The sequence below is a fragment of the Podarcis gaigeae genome (assembly GCF_964106915.1).
Source record: "Podarcis gaigeae genome assembly, chromosome: 12".
Taxonomy (NCBI): Eukaryota; Metazoa; Chordata; class Lepidosauria; order Squamata; family Lacertidae; genus Podarcis; species Podarcis gaigeae.
Window position 1 is genome coordinate 6,486,707 of NC_139688.1, and position 17,290 is coordinate 6,503,996.

Consider the following 17,290-nt stretch of genomic DNA (forward strand, 5'->3'; position numbering starts at 1 on the left):
AGGGAGTGAAGTCCGGACAGGTTGTTATAGCTACCCTGAGCCACAGGGGTCCCCCCTGTCTATTTAAACCCCCTAAATCTTCCTTTCCCCTTTTCTTCTTCTCCGCCCCCCCCCTTTTCTTAAACCAACCCCCCTCTCTACTTCCCATCCTCCCCACCCCTCCGGGGGCTGGTGGGCCAACATGTCCTTAATGAGTATTAAAACACTATCTCTTCGCAATTAGCTCATTCCTTCGCCTGGCTTGCTGGATTGACGCACAGCGCAGAAGGAGCTGGAGAAGCCCCGGCAATTTCCCCTTTGGCGATAAGTGCTGATTGGGTCTCTCGCTCAAGAAAGCCTGCTCCAAACTTTTTTCTTCTTCTCCCTCCTCTCTCCCCTGCTAAATGTTTGCCTTTAGTGTCTCTTGGCTGCGAGAAGAGGGATTTCCCCCCCCTTAAAAAACCCACCTCTCCGATATTTATTTTTTTCTTATTTATCGTTTTCGTCTTCTTTGAGAGAGAAGACGAGAAAGAAGATAATTTCTATATAGATATTTATATATACCTATATACACCCATAGATAGATATATACAGGGAGAACTAGCTACCTGCGTGGGCTGGGTTGGTTTTTAATTTTTTCTGGGGGGTGGGGGTATTTTCTCCGCCCCCCTCCCCTGCATCCAAGAAGAGAAAGTTGGACGTTTTGCTGGTTTTAGAGGGGGCAGATATTAAAAGGCTTTTTTTTTTGCCAACTTTTGGGGGGCGAGATGGCCCTTTTGGGATATTTCCTGTTTCTTTGTGGGCTGACCCAAGGTCTCTCAAGCTATCCCATCTGGTGGTAAGTTGACTTTCTTATTGATTGATTATTTGGGGGGTAGGGTGAACCCCTTTTTCTCCCTCTAGCGCTCGCTTTTCAAAGAGATGTTGGATCCCTCCCGTTCCCGAATATGTTGAATGTGGAGGGGAAAGAGATTGTGGTTCCTAAAAGGGTGGGGTTTTTTTAAGAACGCACTCCCCAGCCCCTGTCGAAAGTCTTTTTATTTATTTAAGCTGTATGTTTATTTTGACTGTGTTAGCCCTGATCTACCGTTCTCCTACTGTAAAGTTAAAAAAACCCCAAAACCTGAAAAGGTGGGGAGGGGTGAGAGAGAGAGAGAGAGAGATCAGAGTTGCTGGGTTGTGTGTTTTTTTTTTAAAAAAAAGCTTGCTTTGATCCTCTCCTGCCAAGAACAAAAGGTACTGAGTGAATTAAACAGATAATGATACAAGTCGACACGAGTTTTTCAAGGTGATTTTAAGCTAGTCATGTGGAAGGAGAGGAGGAGGAAAGCAAACGCTCTCCGACAAGAGGAATATATATATGTATAGATTGACGTGCAAAATAATGTGTACGTGTGTTTTTTTAAAAGCACGAGCAAAATATTGTACAAGCGCGCAATATATATATTTTTTTTCGTGGCGACCGAGATGGACTTGCTTTCCCCTTGGTAAGGCGAGAGCCTCCCCGCCCGATTCTTAAATAACAACAAAAACGACAATCAGGGGATCTTGAAACTTGGAACGAAATTCCTAAATATTGTGCCTGGATGAAATTCTGTCAACATGTGGGTGCCAGGACCTGCGTCAATGCTCTTTCGGTAGAACTGAGAGGTGTGTGTCTGTAGATACCTATCGCCAAAATATACACAGATTTTCCTTGGTCTCTATAGTGGCTGCAGGCAGATTCAGTGGGACAGGGCATCATCGTCACCCCCCCCACCCCCCCAAAAAAACCCTCTATTCCGATTTGAGACAGTGAAGGTTCTTTAAGCACTCAGTGCAGAGATATGGACTCTGTATCTAGATCCCTAACTACCCGGCGTCCTCTCTCCTTCGGTATATCGGAGATGGTCCTACTTAGGTTCTTAGGCTATTCGATCCCTCTTTTACGCCTGGGTCGAGGCGCCTTTCGGATCTGGCTCTTCCTCCAAGGAAACGGCTGAGAGGCTTGTGCGTCTCGCTGGTTCAGTCTGGGGAGTCCTCAACTCCTGGAAAAGGATCCCCTTTTCTCTCTTTCTGTCCGGGGGAGCCGCGCCAGGCTGCACAGAGACTGTAGGCGGCGGCGTTTGAAATTGACCAGCCTCGAACGAAAAACTTCGGGAAGGGAGGCGAAATTGACTGGGGCTTGCGCGGGTGTCCGGAAGGCAAAGCCTCTTTTTCCTCTCTCCACCCCACCCCGCCCCCGTCCCGCAACCATTCCCAATGATTCCTGGAAGCAAAGAGAAACGCGACCAAGAAGGAAATCTGATTGAGGGTGGTGGCGAAAGGTTAGGCAAAGATTAGGGTTTGGTGGGGGGGGGGGAGGATTGCGCTCGGAATGGAGAAACCATCAAGACTCTTAAATGAATGGCTGTCAGACGCTCGCTTCCTCCATCAAAGCGCAGAGCGCTCGCCCAGTTGGTGTTAATGTTTCTGATAAAAAGTCTGGGAAAGGTAACTGGGAAAGGCTAGCCGACGCTGCGCCCTGCCCCTTTAAGAGCTCGGATTTGGGTCTTTTTGCGGCCAAATGTGAAGGGACTAAAGGAGAGAGAGACTTGGAGAGAGAGAGAGAAGAGTTAGGCGCGCGGGCGTGTTGCGGCACATCAGCCCGATCGGCGGTAATTACAGACTCCAGGGAGTCGGGAAGGAGGAAGGAGGCGGCGGCGGCGAAGCCACCGCGGTCGTTCGCGGGCTTCAGCCGGGCGAAAAGTGCGCCCCCGAGCCGAGCGCCGCAGGAGCGAACCCGAGAGAAGGCTTCGAGGGGGGCGGGTAGCGCTCTTCGCCCGCCGGGGCGCGCATTCCCACGAGCGCAGAGGAGGGAATCGAGGCCTTGGCGAGCGCTGCAAGTTCTTACTAGAGGCTGGGGGCGTTCCTGGAATTTTAATAGCCCTCCGCCACCCCCATCCCCGGAGGTATTGCCTGAGCGCCACCGACTAGCAAGCTGCTGAGCCGAGTCTTGTGTCGAGTCGCCCCGCAGGCAACCGCATACAGAAGCCCCACACACGCACGTGCTCCCGGCAGAGGCTCCGCTGGAGCAGTTGGTGCACTCGGTAGAATAAAGCGGCATAAGGGTTCACGGACTGGGACACTTTAGGCAGCCGTGGGGAGGGGAGGAAGGGGAATGGACCCGCACGGCCGCCGTCCCACCGGCAAATTTCCTTGCACATCGAAAAACAGCACCGTCTTCGGGAGTACAAGAAAAGGGTGGGTGGGTGTGTAAGAGGGAGAGAGCGCAAACCGAGCGTGCAAACCTCCCCAAGGCCCAAGTGGTGCAGTCCGGGGTTAGCTTCACCACTTGCTCGCAGTTTGCGCATAAAAAGGCCCTCTGTGCGCAAATGCACCTGCCTGTTTGTAGCTCAGATGCCCTTTCTTAAAATGTTAAAAAGTGTGTACAAGGTCTAAACGAAAGTTGGCTTACACATACATGGATGGTTTCCTGGTTTCTCGGTGTTCTGCTTCTGGGGATAACCTTTAGGACACTTAAAAAAATTAAATTAGATTTGGATCTCATGAGTGATGCCTTGTGTCAGATATAGGCATTGACGAAGACGGTTTTTGCAGAGCATCTATGCACATCGTATTAAAATATCAAGCCCGGCTACTGTCTGAAACACAGGACAATATAAGGAATGGATGTTCATTTCGTTAGGGTGATCTAAAGACAGAAGAAGGGTGATACACTCGATCAATCTCTTTTTTTATGCGGTCATAAAGCCGAACAAGCTGATACCCTAGCAAAAGTCTGTGTAGGAAATACAAGAAGAGCATCTGCTGGTGTACAAAAACGCAATTTCCCTTGCACACACTTTTTTTTAAAAAAGCCGTTTTAGTCTCCTTAAGCCACCTTGCTTTTTAAAATCCGGAGGAAAGGACAAAACTGGCATCTCCTAAAAAGCTCGTGTCTGTGTTTGTACTCACCACTCGCCTTTATGTCAAAATGCGGGGCGGAGAACTGGGGTCACCCAGATTCCCAGAGGAAACAGAAGGGAGTTAAGACAGTTTCTTGAGAGTAATTCAGTACTCAGGTGTAGAATGAATTACTGCTTCTACAGCTCTGTATATGTGTAGGACAGTGGCAGACAGAAGCACACTTGACTTGCACGTTCAGATTTCATTGAAAACAACAGACCATTCCTTGCAAGTAACCGTGTTTATGAGGATCAGCTTACAAAGGCTCCTTTTATAGCAGGTCCGAAAGTGGTTACAGAATTTTGAGGGCTTTTTATACATTGTTTGTGTGTGTGTGTTTTAGAGGCACGTATAAAGCAATTTGAAAGAAGCGGCTCCCTTTACTAGCAATGCAATCCTTTACATGTCTACTCAGAAGTAAATCCATTCAATTCAGTAGGAATTGCTCCCGCGTCAGTAAGCATATGATTGCAGCCTAAATGATCAGCAATATGTGAGAGATTGCAAATACGACTTCGACCCAAAATCCAAAATACTCTACTTAAAAAATCGCTTACAAACATTCCCTCCCCCCTCCGGAAAGAATTCCAAAGAACATTCGTTTTTTTTCCATTCCTTAAAGAACGATATTTAATTAATATATAGGAAACTGGGTGGGCAGGGGGAAAGGCGGGAGAATCTCTCCTTTTAGAAAATAAGATCGATTAAGGCTGCAATCCTATAGCCACTGAGATCAATGGGGCTTGCTTCTGAGTAGACCCATAAAGGAACGCGCTGCGGGGAGAAAGTAGCAAGGCGGGCGTGTGAAGAGGGAACGCGGTTGAGGAAAAGGCCACCGTGTCTGTCAAGCGCGTTTGTTTTGTCTGGACTCCTATAATGTACACGTCTCTGAACATACATTCTCTCTCTCTCTCTCTCTCTCTCTCTCTCTCTCTCTCTCTCTCTCATTTTCTTTCGGGGGGGGGGGAGGCGGGCGTCGTCGACGGCAGAATTCCCCAAATAGTTCAGGTATGACAAAGGGCACAAGATAATAAAATGTAAATATTAAATCCTTGATAAGACAGGTTACCTCGCACACCTGGGCTGCAAGCAACGTGGGGGGAGGGAAAACAAGTAGCTACGCATTTATTCAAATTCGAAGAAAGCCCCAATAAGCGCAGCCCTTCAATTTCACTATAAATGCCCCCCCCCAAAAAAAAAACCCTGTGGAAAGCGACAAGGAAGAAGAGGGCAATTTCCTTATATTTTCGCTCAACCCGCCCCCTATCCCGCCCTAAAAAAATATAGGTTACGATCCTACGCACACTTTTATCTAGGAGTAAGTGTCATTGAACTCAGTGGGCTTACTTCTGAGTAGGCATGGCTAGACTTGCACTTGCAAGTCAAGACCAGAATCTTCTGTGCTAGTGTGATCTTTACAGGGCAATCCTAATCAGATCTATTCAGAAGGAAATCTTTCGGATCCTGGGATTTATTTTCCAGATAAATATGTTCAGAACTGCAGCTTCTGTTTCTTGAGGCGGGGGTTCAAACCTGCCTGGAAATGATACTCGCCGTCTTTGCTCCCAGTCTGCAAATGAGATGGCAGGGTTTAGTCGGCAAGCGCTCTACACATGCTCAAAGGCACTAAAATCAGACTGAAATGCTGAAATCAAAGTTTATTTTATGCTCCTCGCCGTCCAAAACAGGTTACATAGCGAACAATTTATATTAAGCATCTCCGCCATGCCATCAAACACGCAGTGTATTAATTTTATTTATGGGGGAAGAGAGCTCTGAAATCTTAACTAGTGTTCTTCCAAACTGGGGTGGTTGGGGTATCGTGGCGAAGCTCTCCATTAAGGTATAAACCAGCGAAATAGGTGCCCCAGTTTACGGTCTGTCTGGAAGCCTTAGTACATTTGCACCTTTTCACACGTGACGTCTGTTTGCTTGTTTAAAATCGTGTGCGTTGCAAATGCAAACCCATTGTCAACAAAAACATACATTTTAGAGTCTTTTCACACCCTATGCTAAAAGTGACTTTGAAGCTCTGCTATTTGTGGCACGTGTGGATGTTGTTAATCCGAGCAAGAAAGCTGAGTGGTTGTATCGAAGCTATACACTGTAGCCAAGGTTCTACAACTCCGTTACAGACCGACTGAAGGAAAAGGCTCCCTTTCATCACGTGCTATCCCATTCACACGTGTAGTAAACAGGCAATATCCTTTTGGGGGCACGTGGGAATGCAGACTTCAGGTGTTGAAACCTGGCTATTGTTTTTGATAGAAGACTAGTAGATTTCATTGAACTGCGGTTTTTTCTTTACTACCGTCTGGCCCTTTTAAAACTGGCTCAGACCTGCTGTAATAAATAAAACCCTGTTTCAAAATAAAATAAAAACCAAAGGACGGGAGGAACTCAGATTTGTAAAGTAACCACTCATATTAAATTCAGGGAGCTTATCTCATACCTCATCCTCCTAAACATGATTGCTTGGGAATAAGTAGACTGGAGGGCACAGTTTTAATGTTCAGATCCAAACGTTCCCATTTAGGATTACACTCCATTGAAACCTACTAGACTTATTTCCAAGTTAGGACAAAATTCTAGCCATGCACACTTCCTTGAGAGTCAATAACCCTCATGGATGAATACAGTGGGATTTACTTTCGAGTAAACACACACTAGACCTGACTGCGTCTGCCTTTGGAATCTGCAGTGAAATGTCACATTCAGAAGAGTTCTAAACTCTTGGAATGCGATGGGGACCATTCTGGGGGGAAGCACGATAAGTTCCACTTAGTTCACTTACACAGGAGTAAATCTCAAGAATTGAACCAACAACTTCTGATCATCTGACTGGCCACTGTGAGAAGAGGGTGATGGACTAGGTGGGCCCTTAGTCTGATTCAGCAGACTCTTCTTGTGAGTAGACATCATCACTGTGAGCCGCTGGTCTATAAATTAGAATTGAAATAATGGGATCCCTTTAGAGAGTACCTTTGTTCACACCCAGCCTGATCCTATGCACGTTTATTCCCACTGGGTTCAGAAGTAACATAGCGTCATAAGCATCTCGACTCAGAATAAGGTTTTATTGAATTGAATGGGTCTAGGATTGTAGCCCAGAAATCCTCCGCTTTCGTACCCCAGTTCCATATTATCTGAAAGGGGTTGTAAAAGTCACACCCCTCATTAGCAGCCCTCATTACCTTTGTCCAAACCCTCCTCTCCCCCCAAACCCAGCCATTTCCATTTGATTTAGGAACCTTATCCAAACCATTTCAGCAGCAAGATCCACAAACAGCTTTTTGTTTTTGTTTTAACAGGCCTGAGTGGGAAAAAGCCAGCAAAACCAAGGCTGCTATTCCGTCACTGCCACCACCCCGCAAAAAAGCGAAAAAAAAATTAATTTCACAATCATAATATAATAATCCCTGTAGCGCCTGCCTCTAGAAACCTGTGCTATTTTTATTAACGCATCTGGAGTCAGGCCTCTTTTGAATTATTATTTTTTAAAGAACAATTTGTGGGGTGTTTTTTTTAAGAACAAAGACGTTTTCTCTTCTAGAAAAAGCAGAGAGAGAGAGAGAGAGAGAGAGAGAGAGAGAAGGCCATCAAATTTTGCATCTCTTGGTGTGCATATTTCTTCTCCATCAGACCAAGATTTGAACTGCAAAGGGCGGAGGGGGCGTGTCTGGAGGTGGATGTTGTGGAAAATGCTGAGCAGCCACCCCCACACACCTAATTTGTTTCCTTGTGTAAACTAGTTTCTGGATAGTTAATGACATTTAATTATTATTTTTGGGTGTGTGTGCTTGTGTGAATAGGCAAACTGTCCTGGACAGTTAGTTAATCCAGCTTCTTTTACCCTTTCCCCATTTCAGCTCTGTGTGTGCACATCTGCCTTAGCGAGTTGGGTTGGAGCCCAGGTCACACGGCCTCTTGGAATTCTTCACCCTGTTTTGTGGGCATGGAAACTTGGGGGACCAGTTCACCCCATTTTTCTCCAGAAATGCAGGAGAAACCTTCCCAACAGTTTCCATTTTTGGGTTTAGCAGGAAGTACTTTTTACAGAGCACATAAATTGTGGAACTTGCTCTCACATGGAGCAGGGACGGCCACCAACTTGAATGGCTTTTAGAAGAGGATTTAGACAAATTCATGGACCAAGGGGAGAGTGCTCTTGCGCCCAAATCCTGTTTTCAGGCTTCCCACAGTGGGCAGCTGCTTGGCCAATGTGAGAACAGGATAGTGGACTGGATGAGACACTGGCATTATCCAGCAGGCTAGTCTTATATTCTTATGTTCCCCTTCCAGCTGCAACCATGTTGGCATCCCATGGCCATCATTTTGCATCATCTGTAATGCCCAGGACCCTGGCTTCATTCCTGGCATGGAAAGTGGAGGGGAATGGTCTCTGTCACCCAAACATGGTTGAGACTATTCAGAGTAAAAACCGAAAAGTGGCCCTTTTGGGGGGAGCGTAAAAATATCATAAATGTTCTCAAGAAACACATTCTCTGAGAAGGTTCTTCTCAACTCTACGCTGGTGGAAAGCTTAGTCCTTTGCACAAATCCTAGAAACTAAGGCTGTACCTAGCCCCTCCCCCCTTTGCCTTGAAGTAAGCTGCATAGGTCCTGATTTGTAGGGATGTGGGTGGTGCTGTGGGTTAAACCACAGAGCCTAGGACTTGCCAATCAGAAGGTCAGTGGTTTGAATCCCCATGACAGGGTGAGCTCCCGTTGCTCGGTCCCTGCTCCTGCCAACCTAGCAGTTTGAAAGCACATCAAAGTGCAAGTAGATAAATAGGTACCGCTCCGGCGGGAAGGTAAATGGTGTTTCCGTGCGCTGCTCTGGTTCTCCAGAAGTGGCTTAGCCATGCTGGCCACATGACCCGGAAGCTGTACGCTGGCTCCCTCGGCCAATAAAGTGAGATGAGCGCCGCAACCCCAGAGTCGGCCACGACTAGACCTAATGGTCAGGGGTAGCCTTAGACTAGCATTAAACTCAGTGGGAGAAGAGCAGCTGTGCACAGGGTTTTATTTTGGCACAGCTGGATTAGTAGCGTTGAGTGCAGAATTAAGACCTGCTTTGTACCCAATATTTATTCATCCAGCAGCCGTAGATCCAGGAAACACACTGGATGTTGTTATGGCAATCAGCGGTTTGCCCCCCCCCCCCAGCATTTTGTCCAGAAAGCTTCAAACATTTTTCCTCTGAGAGATTCTAGGATTGGCCAGCAAGTGTTCTAGTAAGTAGCCAAGTTTCTCAGATAGCTCCCCAGGGACCAGCCATCTCTGCCATGTCAAGAGATTTTGCTCAAAGTGAAAATTGTGAATTGAAATCTGAGGCCTTTCCCCTTTCAAAACATCTGAGGAATTTTGTGAGAAGCTCCCCCTCCCCCCCCCCCAAAAAAAAGATGGAGGGAAGGGAAAGCAAGCATAAGAGTCCTGTAGCTTCAGGCCAAAAGCCCATCTAGTCCAGCATCCTGTTCTCACAGTGGCCAACCGTTCACCATGGATATTTTGTTAACCCTGGTTGATGGGATATTGAATGGAATAGTTAAATAGTGCAGTTGATCTATTAGATTCACTCCCACAAGCTAAAGCGATTGCCAACAACTGGGGTAGCTTTAAAAGAAAACTTGACAAATCCACAGAGAATTCCACCTCTGACTGCACAGAGTTCTTCTAAACTATCAATTTGAACTGGGTACCACCTTTTGAAAAGGGACGCGGGTGGCGCTGTGGGTTAAACCACAGAGCCTAGAACTTGCCGATCTGAAGGTCGGCGGTTCGAATCCCCGCGATGGGGTGAGCTCCAGTTGCTCGGTCCCTGCTCCTGCCAACCTAGCAGTTTGAAAGCACGTCAAAGTGCAAGTAGATAAATAGGTACCGCTCCGGCGGGAAGGTAAACGTGTGCTGCTCTGGTTTGCCAGAAGCGGCTTAGTCATGCTGGCCACATGACCCAGAAGCTGTACGCTGGCTCCCTCAGCCAGTAAAGCGAGATGAGCACTGCAACCCCAGAGTCGGCCACGATGGTCAGGGGTCCCTTTACCTTACCTACCACCTTTTGAATGGAGCCAGCAGTGTGAGCTGCATGCACTGAGTCCGTCGCTGGGTGCAGGGGTGGTCCTGGAGGCTCTTGTCAAAGCCTCCAGATTTGACTGTAGCATGGGCAACTCTGTAGCCAGGATCTGACACCTCAAACAACCTTCTCTGGTTCTACCTTGGCCCGGAATGTGGGCCAGGGGAAGAGCAAATGAAGGTGACTTGAGGGAACCAGATGACTGGAAGTGGTTCTCCATGGTTCCAGGACAAGGGTCTCTTCCCTCCACCTGGAGATGCCACTGCTTGAACCCAGGACCATCAGCATGCAAGTCAGCTGCAGTACCACTCAGCTACAGCCCTTCTCCATACAAGGAACATAGTGTTCTGCCTTGCACCACCAGAATGTTGGTCCATCTTGCTCAGTATGGTCTGCACTGACCAGCAGAGATTCTCTAGGGTCCCAGGACAGGAGTCTTTCCCAGCCCACTCTGGAGAAGCCAGAGGTTGAACGGCCCTTACCTGAAGTATTCCCATCAAAGGTATGCATGAAGTTGAAGGAGTTAGAATCACTCTTTCTGGAACTATTTAAAACTGGATAGGACAAAGCCCTAAAGAATTTACAGTAGGAAACACGTCCCCGGGGAGAATGGAACGCATGAGCTCATCGTAAGCCTTCCACACTCTGCGCTCAGGTATGTGAGTCAGGGAAGGAAATGTTTATGGGAGCTGCAATGTTGTCACAAAACACAGGCTAGGTAGGGATCATTGCAAGTGCCATAGCTTTGTAAAGGGTGATGGCTATGTTCTGCCTCCACTGTTGGAGGCAGCAATGCAGTTCTGAGTTTCAGTTGCAAGAAACTGCAGGAGGGGTGTGTGTGTGTGTGCTTGCAAGATGGGTGACACCTGGCTTGAGAGCAGTACATGTGAAAAGGATCTAGGAGTCTTGGTTGACCACAAACTTGACATGAGCCAACAGTGTGACGCGGCAGCTAAAAAAGCCAATGCAATTCTGGGCTTCATCAATAGGAGTATAGCATCTAGATCAAGGGAAGTAATAGTGCCACTGTATTCTGCTCTGGTCAGACCTCACCTGGAGTACTGTGTCCAGTTCTGGGCACCACAGTTCAAGAAGGACACTGACAAACTGGAACGTGTCCAGAGGAGGGCAACCAAAATGGTCAAAGGCCTGGAAACAATGCCTTATGAGGAATGGCTAAGGGAGCTGGGCATGTTTAGCCTGGAGAAGAGGAGGTTAAGGGGTGATATGATAGCCATGTTCAAATATATAAAAGGATGTCACATAGAGGAGGGAGAAAAGTTGTTTTCTGCTGCTCCAGAGAAGCGGACACGGAGCAATGGTTCCAAACTACAAGAAAGAAGATTCCACCTAAACATTAGGAGGAACTTCCTGACAGTGAGAGCTGTTCGACAGTGGAATTTGCTGCCCAGGAGTGTGGTGGAGTCTCCTTCTTTGGAGGTCTTTAAGCAGAGGCTTGACAACCATATGTCAGGAGTGCTCTGATGGTGTTTCCTGCTTGGCAGGGGGTTGGACTCGATGGCCCTTGTGGTCTCTTCCAACTCTAGGATTCTATGATTCATGTCCTGCTTGCAGGCTTCACATGAGCATCTGGTTCATCACTGTGAGAACAGGATCCTGGACTAGACGGGCCACTGCTCTGATCCACCAAGGCTTTTCTCTCATCCTTAGGAGAACAGCAATCCTCAGGAAAAGAAAGAACACAACATCTTTTCTGGAGATGTCTCTACATTGGTTCCTGTTCCTAGAATGCCTGGTTTGAGTAACAAGCCTGCTGACCTGAAAAGGACTTTATGAGCCATAATAATAGCATTTACCAAACATTTCACAAGCACGTGTCGCAAAGGGGAAATCCTCTCTGAGTCACACTGCATCATGTTTGGATGGCTGAGGTTTTTACTCCCACCAGGTGTGCAGGTGCTGGGGCACCTGAATGAGAAGATGGCATTCCACGCTCCGTCCATAGACACCGCGGGGATGTTCCTTAAGCTAGGCCTGTGCTTTGCAGAAACCTGGCCTCTGTTTTGTCGAAAGCTTCCTCCCTCCCCCCAAAGAGGTTTCCATTTTTCGGCCTCCTTTTTCAGGCACTTCAGAATTTCTTTAGATGGTTTTGAGTTCCCCTTATCATTAAAAGGCGAATTGGGGGTAGGGTTGCTAGACATCTGGAGTTGACCTGAAGCTTCCAAATTTGCCTGGCACCCACCAGGTGGCAGAGGGAGGGCTTGAATCTCGAGGTGGACAGGAATGTCTTTAAGTTTAAAAAAAACATTAAGAAGGCTATGCATGCAACTTGCAAGCTTCAGCCAATTATTCCATCGTCTCGGGGAGGTGGGATCTATCCTCTTCTGCTCCCTCCTCCCCTCTCCCAATTAACCTCCATCTCCAGGGCTCAGTGGTGAGAGGGAGAACAGAGGGAGAATCGTTACAGCTCACCCCCATAATATCATTAGGAGATGCCCCTAGGTCTCATGTTTGTGCCCTGAAATTTGAGGATCTGGGCTGCTCCTGACCTGGCAACTGGCAGTGGTGTGTAGTATAAGCTGCCTTATAATAATTCAGACTATTGATCCATCTAGCTCAGTATTGTTTTCACTGAGTGGCAGTGACTCTTCAGAGTTCCAGACAACGGTACCTCCAAATGCTACCCAGAGATGCTGGGGTCTGAACCTGGGACCTTCTGCATGAAAGTCAGATGCTCTACCACTGAGCTACGGTCCTTCCCAATGTGTATGTTTGGTCAACCTGCCCAGCCAGGAGATGATCAGAATTGTGGTCCAGCAATGTTTGGAGGGACACAGGTTCTCCATTCCTCCTGTAAAAAAAAAAAAAATCACCAGCTCTCTGCAGCCTCCCTGCCTGCCTAATCTGGAAAAGCTTCAGGGTAGGAGTTATTTAGGGAAGTGGGTGGCGCTGTGGGTTAAACCACAGAGCCTAGGACTTGCCGATCAGAAGGTTGGTGGTTTGAATCCCTGCAACGGGGTGAGCTCCCGTTGCTCGGTCCCTGCTCCTGCCAACCTAGCAGTTCAAAAGCACGTCAAAGTGCAAGTAGATAAATAGGTACCACTCTGGCGGGAAGGTAAACGTGTGCTGCTCTGTTTTGCCAGAAGCGGCTTAGTCATGCTGGCCACATGACCCGGAAGCTGTATGCCGGCTCCCTTGGCCAATAAAGCGAGATGAGCACTGCAACCCCAGAGTCGGTCACGACTGGACCTAATGGTCAGGGGTCCCTTTACCCTTTACCTTTAGGAGTTATTTAGTAACGTCTTTCCATGTTCTTTAGTGGAAGTACAGGCACCCAGTAAGGCTGCTGAGGGCAGACAAATAGTGAGATGATTTGTAGAATGAAAGGAAGGACACTCACAAACACCCCACATCCATATTATGGGGCCCAGAATGGAGCTATACAAACATACTACATTGCAGTGAGAACAAAACCTGTCCTTGGGGAGAGGCTGCCATTTGCCTCTGAATATGGAGTGTAGCAGGCACCTTGCATCCTATGCCAGGGGGTGTATGCATCACACAGTCCTGCCCATCAGTGTGACAGGCATTTCACTAACTGAAACTGCAAAGGCATGACTGCAACGAAGGCTTTGTGTGTTGCTCTTTTCCGACAGTGTGGAGCTAAATGCTGGCATCATCTTCCAGTGTGGAATGAAAAGCGGTTAATAGCTGTCTTCAGTTGATGTTGGCAAGCAGACAGAGTGGGCCACCTCCATCGCTATTATGATATCAGCTTAGCTCTAACAAAGTCATATTAAGTTACAGCACGGAGGTGTCTGTGCCAAGGAGCGAGCTACTGATATACGCCATTAATTTGTGGGTTTTCCTCTACATTCTGGCGCTGCCGAGACCTAGTGTTTCTAAGGGCCTCCACAAAGCAGTTTGCCACATGGGGTGGGTGGACCTTCCTGTCCCCTCCAGGAAGCAAAGCAGAGAAACAAAAATTAAAAATTAAATGCTACGAGGAAACCAAACCCACCCCACCATTTATGATTGAGAAGCTGAATGTTGGGAGATTCAGAACATATAAAAGAAAGTATTTCTTCATGCAGTGCATTTTTAAACTATGGAACTTGCTTCCAGAAGAAGCAGTGATGGGCACGCATTTGGAAGGCTTTAAAAGAGGATTGGACAAATTCATGGAGGAGAAATCTATCAAGGTTGCTAGCAGTGCTGGATTTATGTATAGGCTAAGTAGGCTGAAGCCTAGGGCCTTAGATGCACTTTCTTTAAGAGATAAGTTTAGGATAAAATCCTTTATTCCTATATTCTTATATTAGATGCACTTGAAGCCAATTTAAAAAGAAGCGCTGTGTACAGTGATGTTGCACAATTGTTTTCCATTCTTGCTCCTCTGAAAGCATCTAAGCAAGAAATTTAGCAAGGTGTTGAACTGTTGATGGAAGCATACCCAGAAGATATGGACCTAAAACTTATTTAACTTTGCGCTTTCACCTGTACGTGACACAAAGCCATAGGCTTACAGCAGACCGCTCTCTGTCTCATACAGACCTTTATAAAATTATATACAAGGAAAAAATTCAGGTGGCCTTTCCTAATGTGGAAGCAATCTTGCGGCTATTTCTTAATTTTATGGTCACTAACTGCTCGGGAGAGAGGAGTTTTTCAAGACTCAAAAGAATGAAAAATGAATTAAGGGCAACTGTGTCTCAAGAGAGGTTGTGCGCACTGAGCATTCTGTACACTGAAAGTGACAAACTTAGACAAATTTTGATGAAGTTTTCTAATATCCTTTAGAGGAGAAATTGTGAATTGCAGAATTTTAAATACCCACAATCATCCTTGGCTTCACTCAATTTTGTGTATAACACTTCCATTTTCTTCTAGTTGTGGGGGTGGGGGGCTCACAAGTGGAGTAGCCTAGGGCCTCTCTTCATCTAAATCCGACCCTGGTTGCTACACATGATGGCTATGCTCCGCCTCCTTGGCAGAGGCAGTAATGCTTCTGAATAACAGTTGTTGGGAACCACAGGGGGAAAAGAGTGATCGGATCCTACTTGTGGGATTCCCACTGCTGGTCACTGGGAGAACAGGATGGTAGACTTGATGGGCCATTCGTCTAACTAAGCAGGCTTATGTTCTTAACGCAAGCAATTATGGAACATTTTCACCAACTGGAAACCAAAGTTGCATATGGACACTGGGCATAATCCAGCAAAGTGTGAATGAACCATGGAATGGAGCTGAAGACAGGGTAGAGGACTTAGCCATGATTTGGTGCCATAGCTCAGTGGTAGAGCATCTGCTGTGAATGGTCACAGGTTCTATCCCCAACATCTCCAAACTAGGATTGAAGGAGAATGCTCCCTGAAACCCTGGAGAGCCACTGCATGTCCGTGTAGACACAAATAAAAGATGGGTGACACCTGGCTTGAGAGCAGTACATGTGAAAAGGATCTAGGAGTCTTGGTTGACCACAAACTTGACATGAGCCAACAGTGTGACACGGCAGCTAAAAAAAGCCAATGCAATTCTGGGCTGCAGCAATAGGAGTATAGCATCTAGATCAAGGGAAGTAATAGTGCCACTGTATTCTGCTCTGGTCAGACCTCACCTGGAGTACTGTGTCCAGTTCTGGGCACCACAGTTCAAGAAGGACACTGACAAACTGGAACGTGTCCAGAGGAGGGCAACCAAAACGGTCAAAGGCCTGGAAACGATGCTTTGTGAGGAACGGCTAAGGGAGCTGGGCATGTTTAGCCTGGAGAAGAGGAGGTTAAGGGGTGATATGATAGCCATGTTCAAATATATAAAAGGATGTCACATAGAGGAGGGAGAAAGGTTGTTTTCTGCAGCTCCAGAGAAGCAGACACGGAGCAATAGTTCCAAACTACAAGAAAGAAGATTCCACCTAAACATTAGGAAGAACTTCCTGACAGTAAGAGCTGTTCGACAGTGGAATTTGCTGCCAAGGAGTGTGGTGGAGTCTCCTTCTTTGGAGGTCTTTAAGGAGAGGCTTGACAACCATATGCCAGGAGTGCTCTGATGGTGTTTCCTGCTTGGCAGGGGGTTGGACTCAATGGCCCTTGTGGTCTCTTCCAACTCTAGGATTCTATGATTAGACAACAGTGAGTTAGATGAACCAATGGTCTGACTTGGTATAAGGTAGCTTCCTATGTTCCTAACAAATATCTCATTTCTTTCATTGGCACTTAATAGTGACCAGTTTTTCAGGACTGTGCTGCATTAGGTCTCTGGAGCAACAAGAAGACACACACTGACCCCTATCATTAACATAACCCTATTCAAGTACATTGGTAGTGTGGCAATGATACAAATGTAAAGAAGGTGAAGGTGGTGAGGACTCCAGTTGTCGCTGAACTACAATTCCCATCAGCCCCAGCAAGCATGATCAGTAGCCAGGGATTATGGGGGTTGTAATTCAGCAACATCAGGAAAGCTGAAATCCACACCGAGGGTATCTCTTCTGTCTTTCTCTCCTCCTAAGTGCAGTTACCTCCAAAGCACAACCTCATGCAAGTTAATGGAATGGTGAAATTGACTAACCAGACAAGTTTGGTCTAGGCAATTTCATGCATCAGGGAAAATTCAAGTTTGCTGAACATCCTCTACAGCTTGAACAATCCACACAAGTGTGGATATGAGGATCAGTGAACTATACTAATTGTTGTAATTGTGAAGCTAGAACATTACTGGTGTAAGGGCAATTTCCATGAGTGCTATGTGTACAGTGGTACCTCAGTTTAAGTACCGTATTTTTCGCTCTATAAGAAGCACCAGACCACAAGACGCACCTAGGTTTTAGAGGAGGAAAACAAGAAAAAAATATTCTGAATCTCAGAAGCCAGAACAGCAACAGGGATCGCTGCGCAGTGAAAGCAGCAATCCCTCTTGCTGTTCTGGCTTCTGGGATAGCTGCGCAGCCTGCATTCACTCCATAAGATGCACACACATTTCCCCTTACTTTTTGGGAGGGAAAAAGTGAGTCTTATAGAGCAAAAAATACGGTACTTAATTCGTTCCTGAGGTCTGTACTTAACCTGAAACTGTTCTTAACCTGAAGCACCACTTTAGCTAATGGAGACTCCTGCTGCTGCTGCGTCACAGGAGCCCGATTTCTGTTCTCATCCTGAAGCAAAGTTCTTAACCTGAAGCACTATTTCTGTGTTAGTGGAGTCTGTAACCTGAGGTGTATGTAACCCAAGGTACCACTGCACTTGAGTGCATTATAATGTTGTGAAAACAACTCTCGTTGATGTCTAATGTCCAGTCATGTGCAATAATACAGGTGCATAAATTTGTGTGTGTGTGTTCAGGACACTCCAA

General features: G+C 46.8%; 1 protein-coding gene across 1 annotated transcript in view; it reads left to right on the forward strand.

Moving 5' to 3' along the window:
• The first annotated feature begins 224 nt into the window (after positions 1-224).
• WNT3A (Wnt family member 3A) overlaps positions 225-17,290 on the forward strand; it is an 88,848-nt gene continuing 71,782 nt past the window's right edge. Inside the window, exon 1 of the mRNA XM_083704298.1 lies at positions 225-817. Coding sequence (XP_083560424.1) covers positions 747-817 — 71 coding nt within the window. The 5' untranslated portion in view covers positions 225-746. The remainder of the gene's footprint in view (positions 818-17,290) is intronic.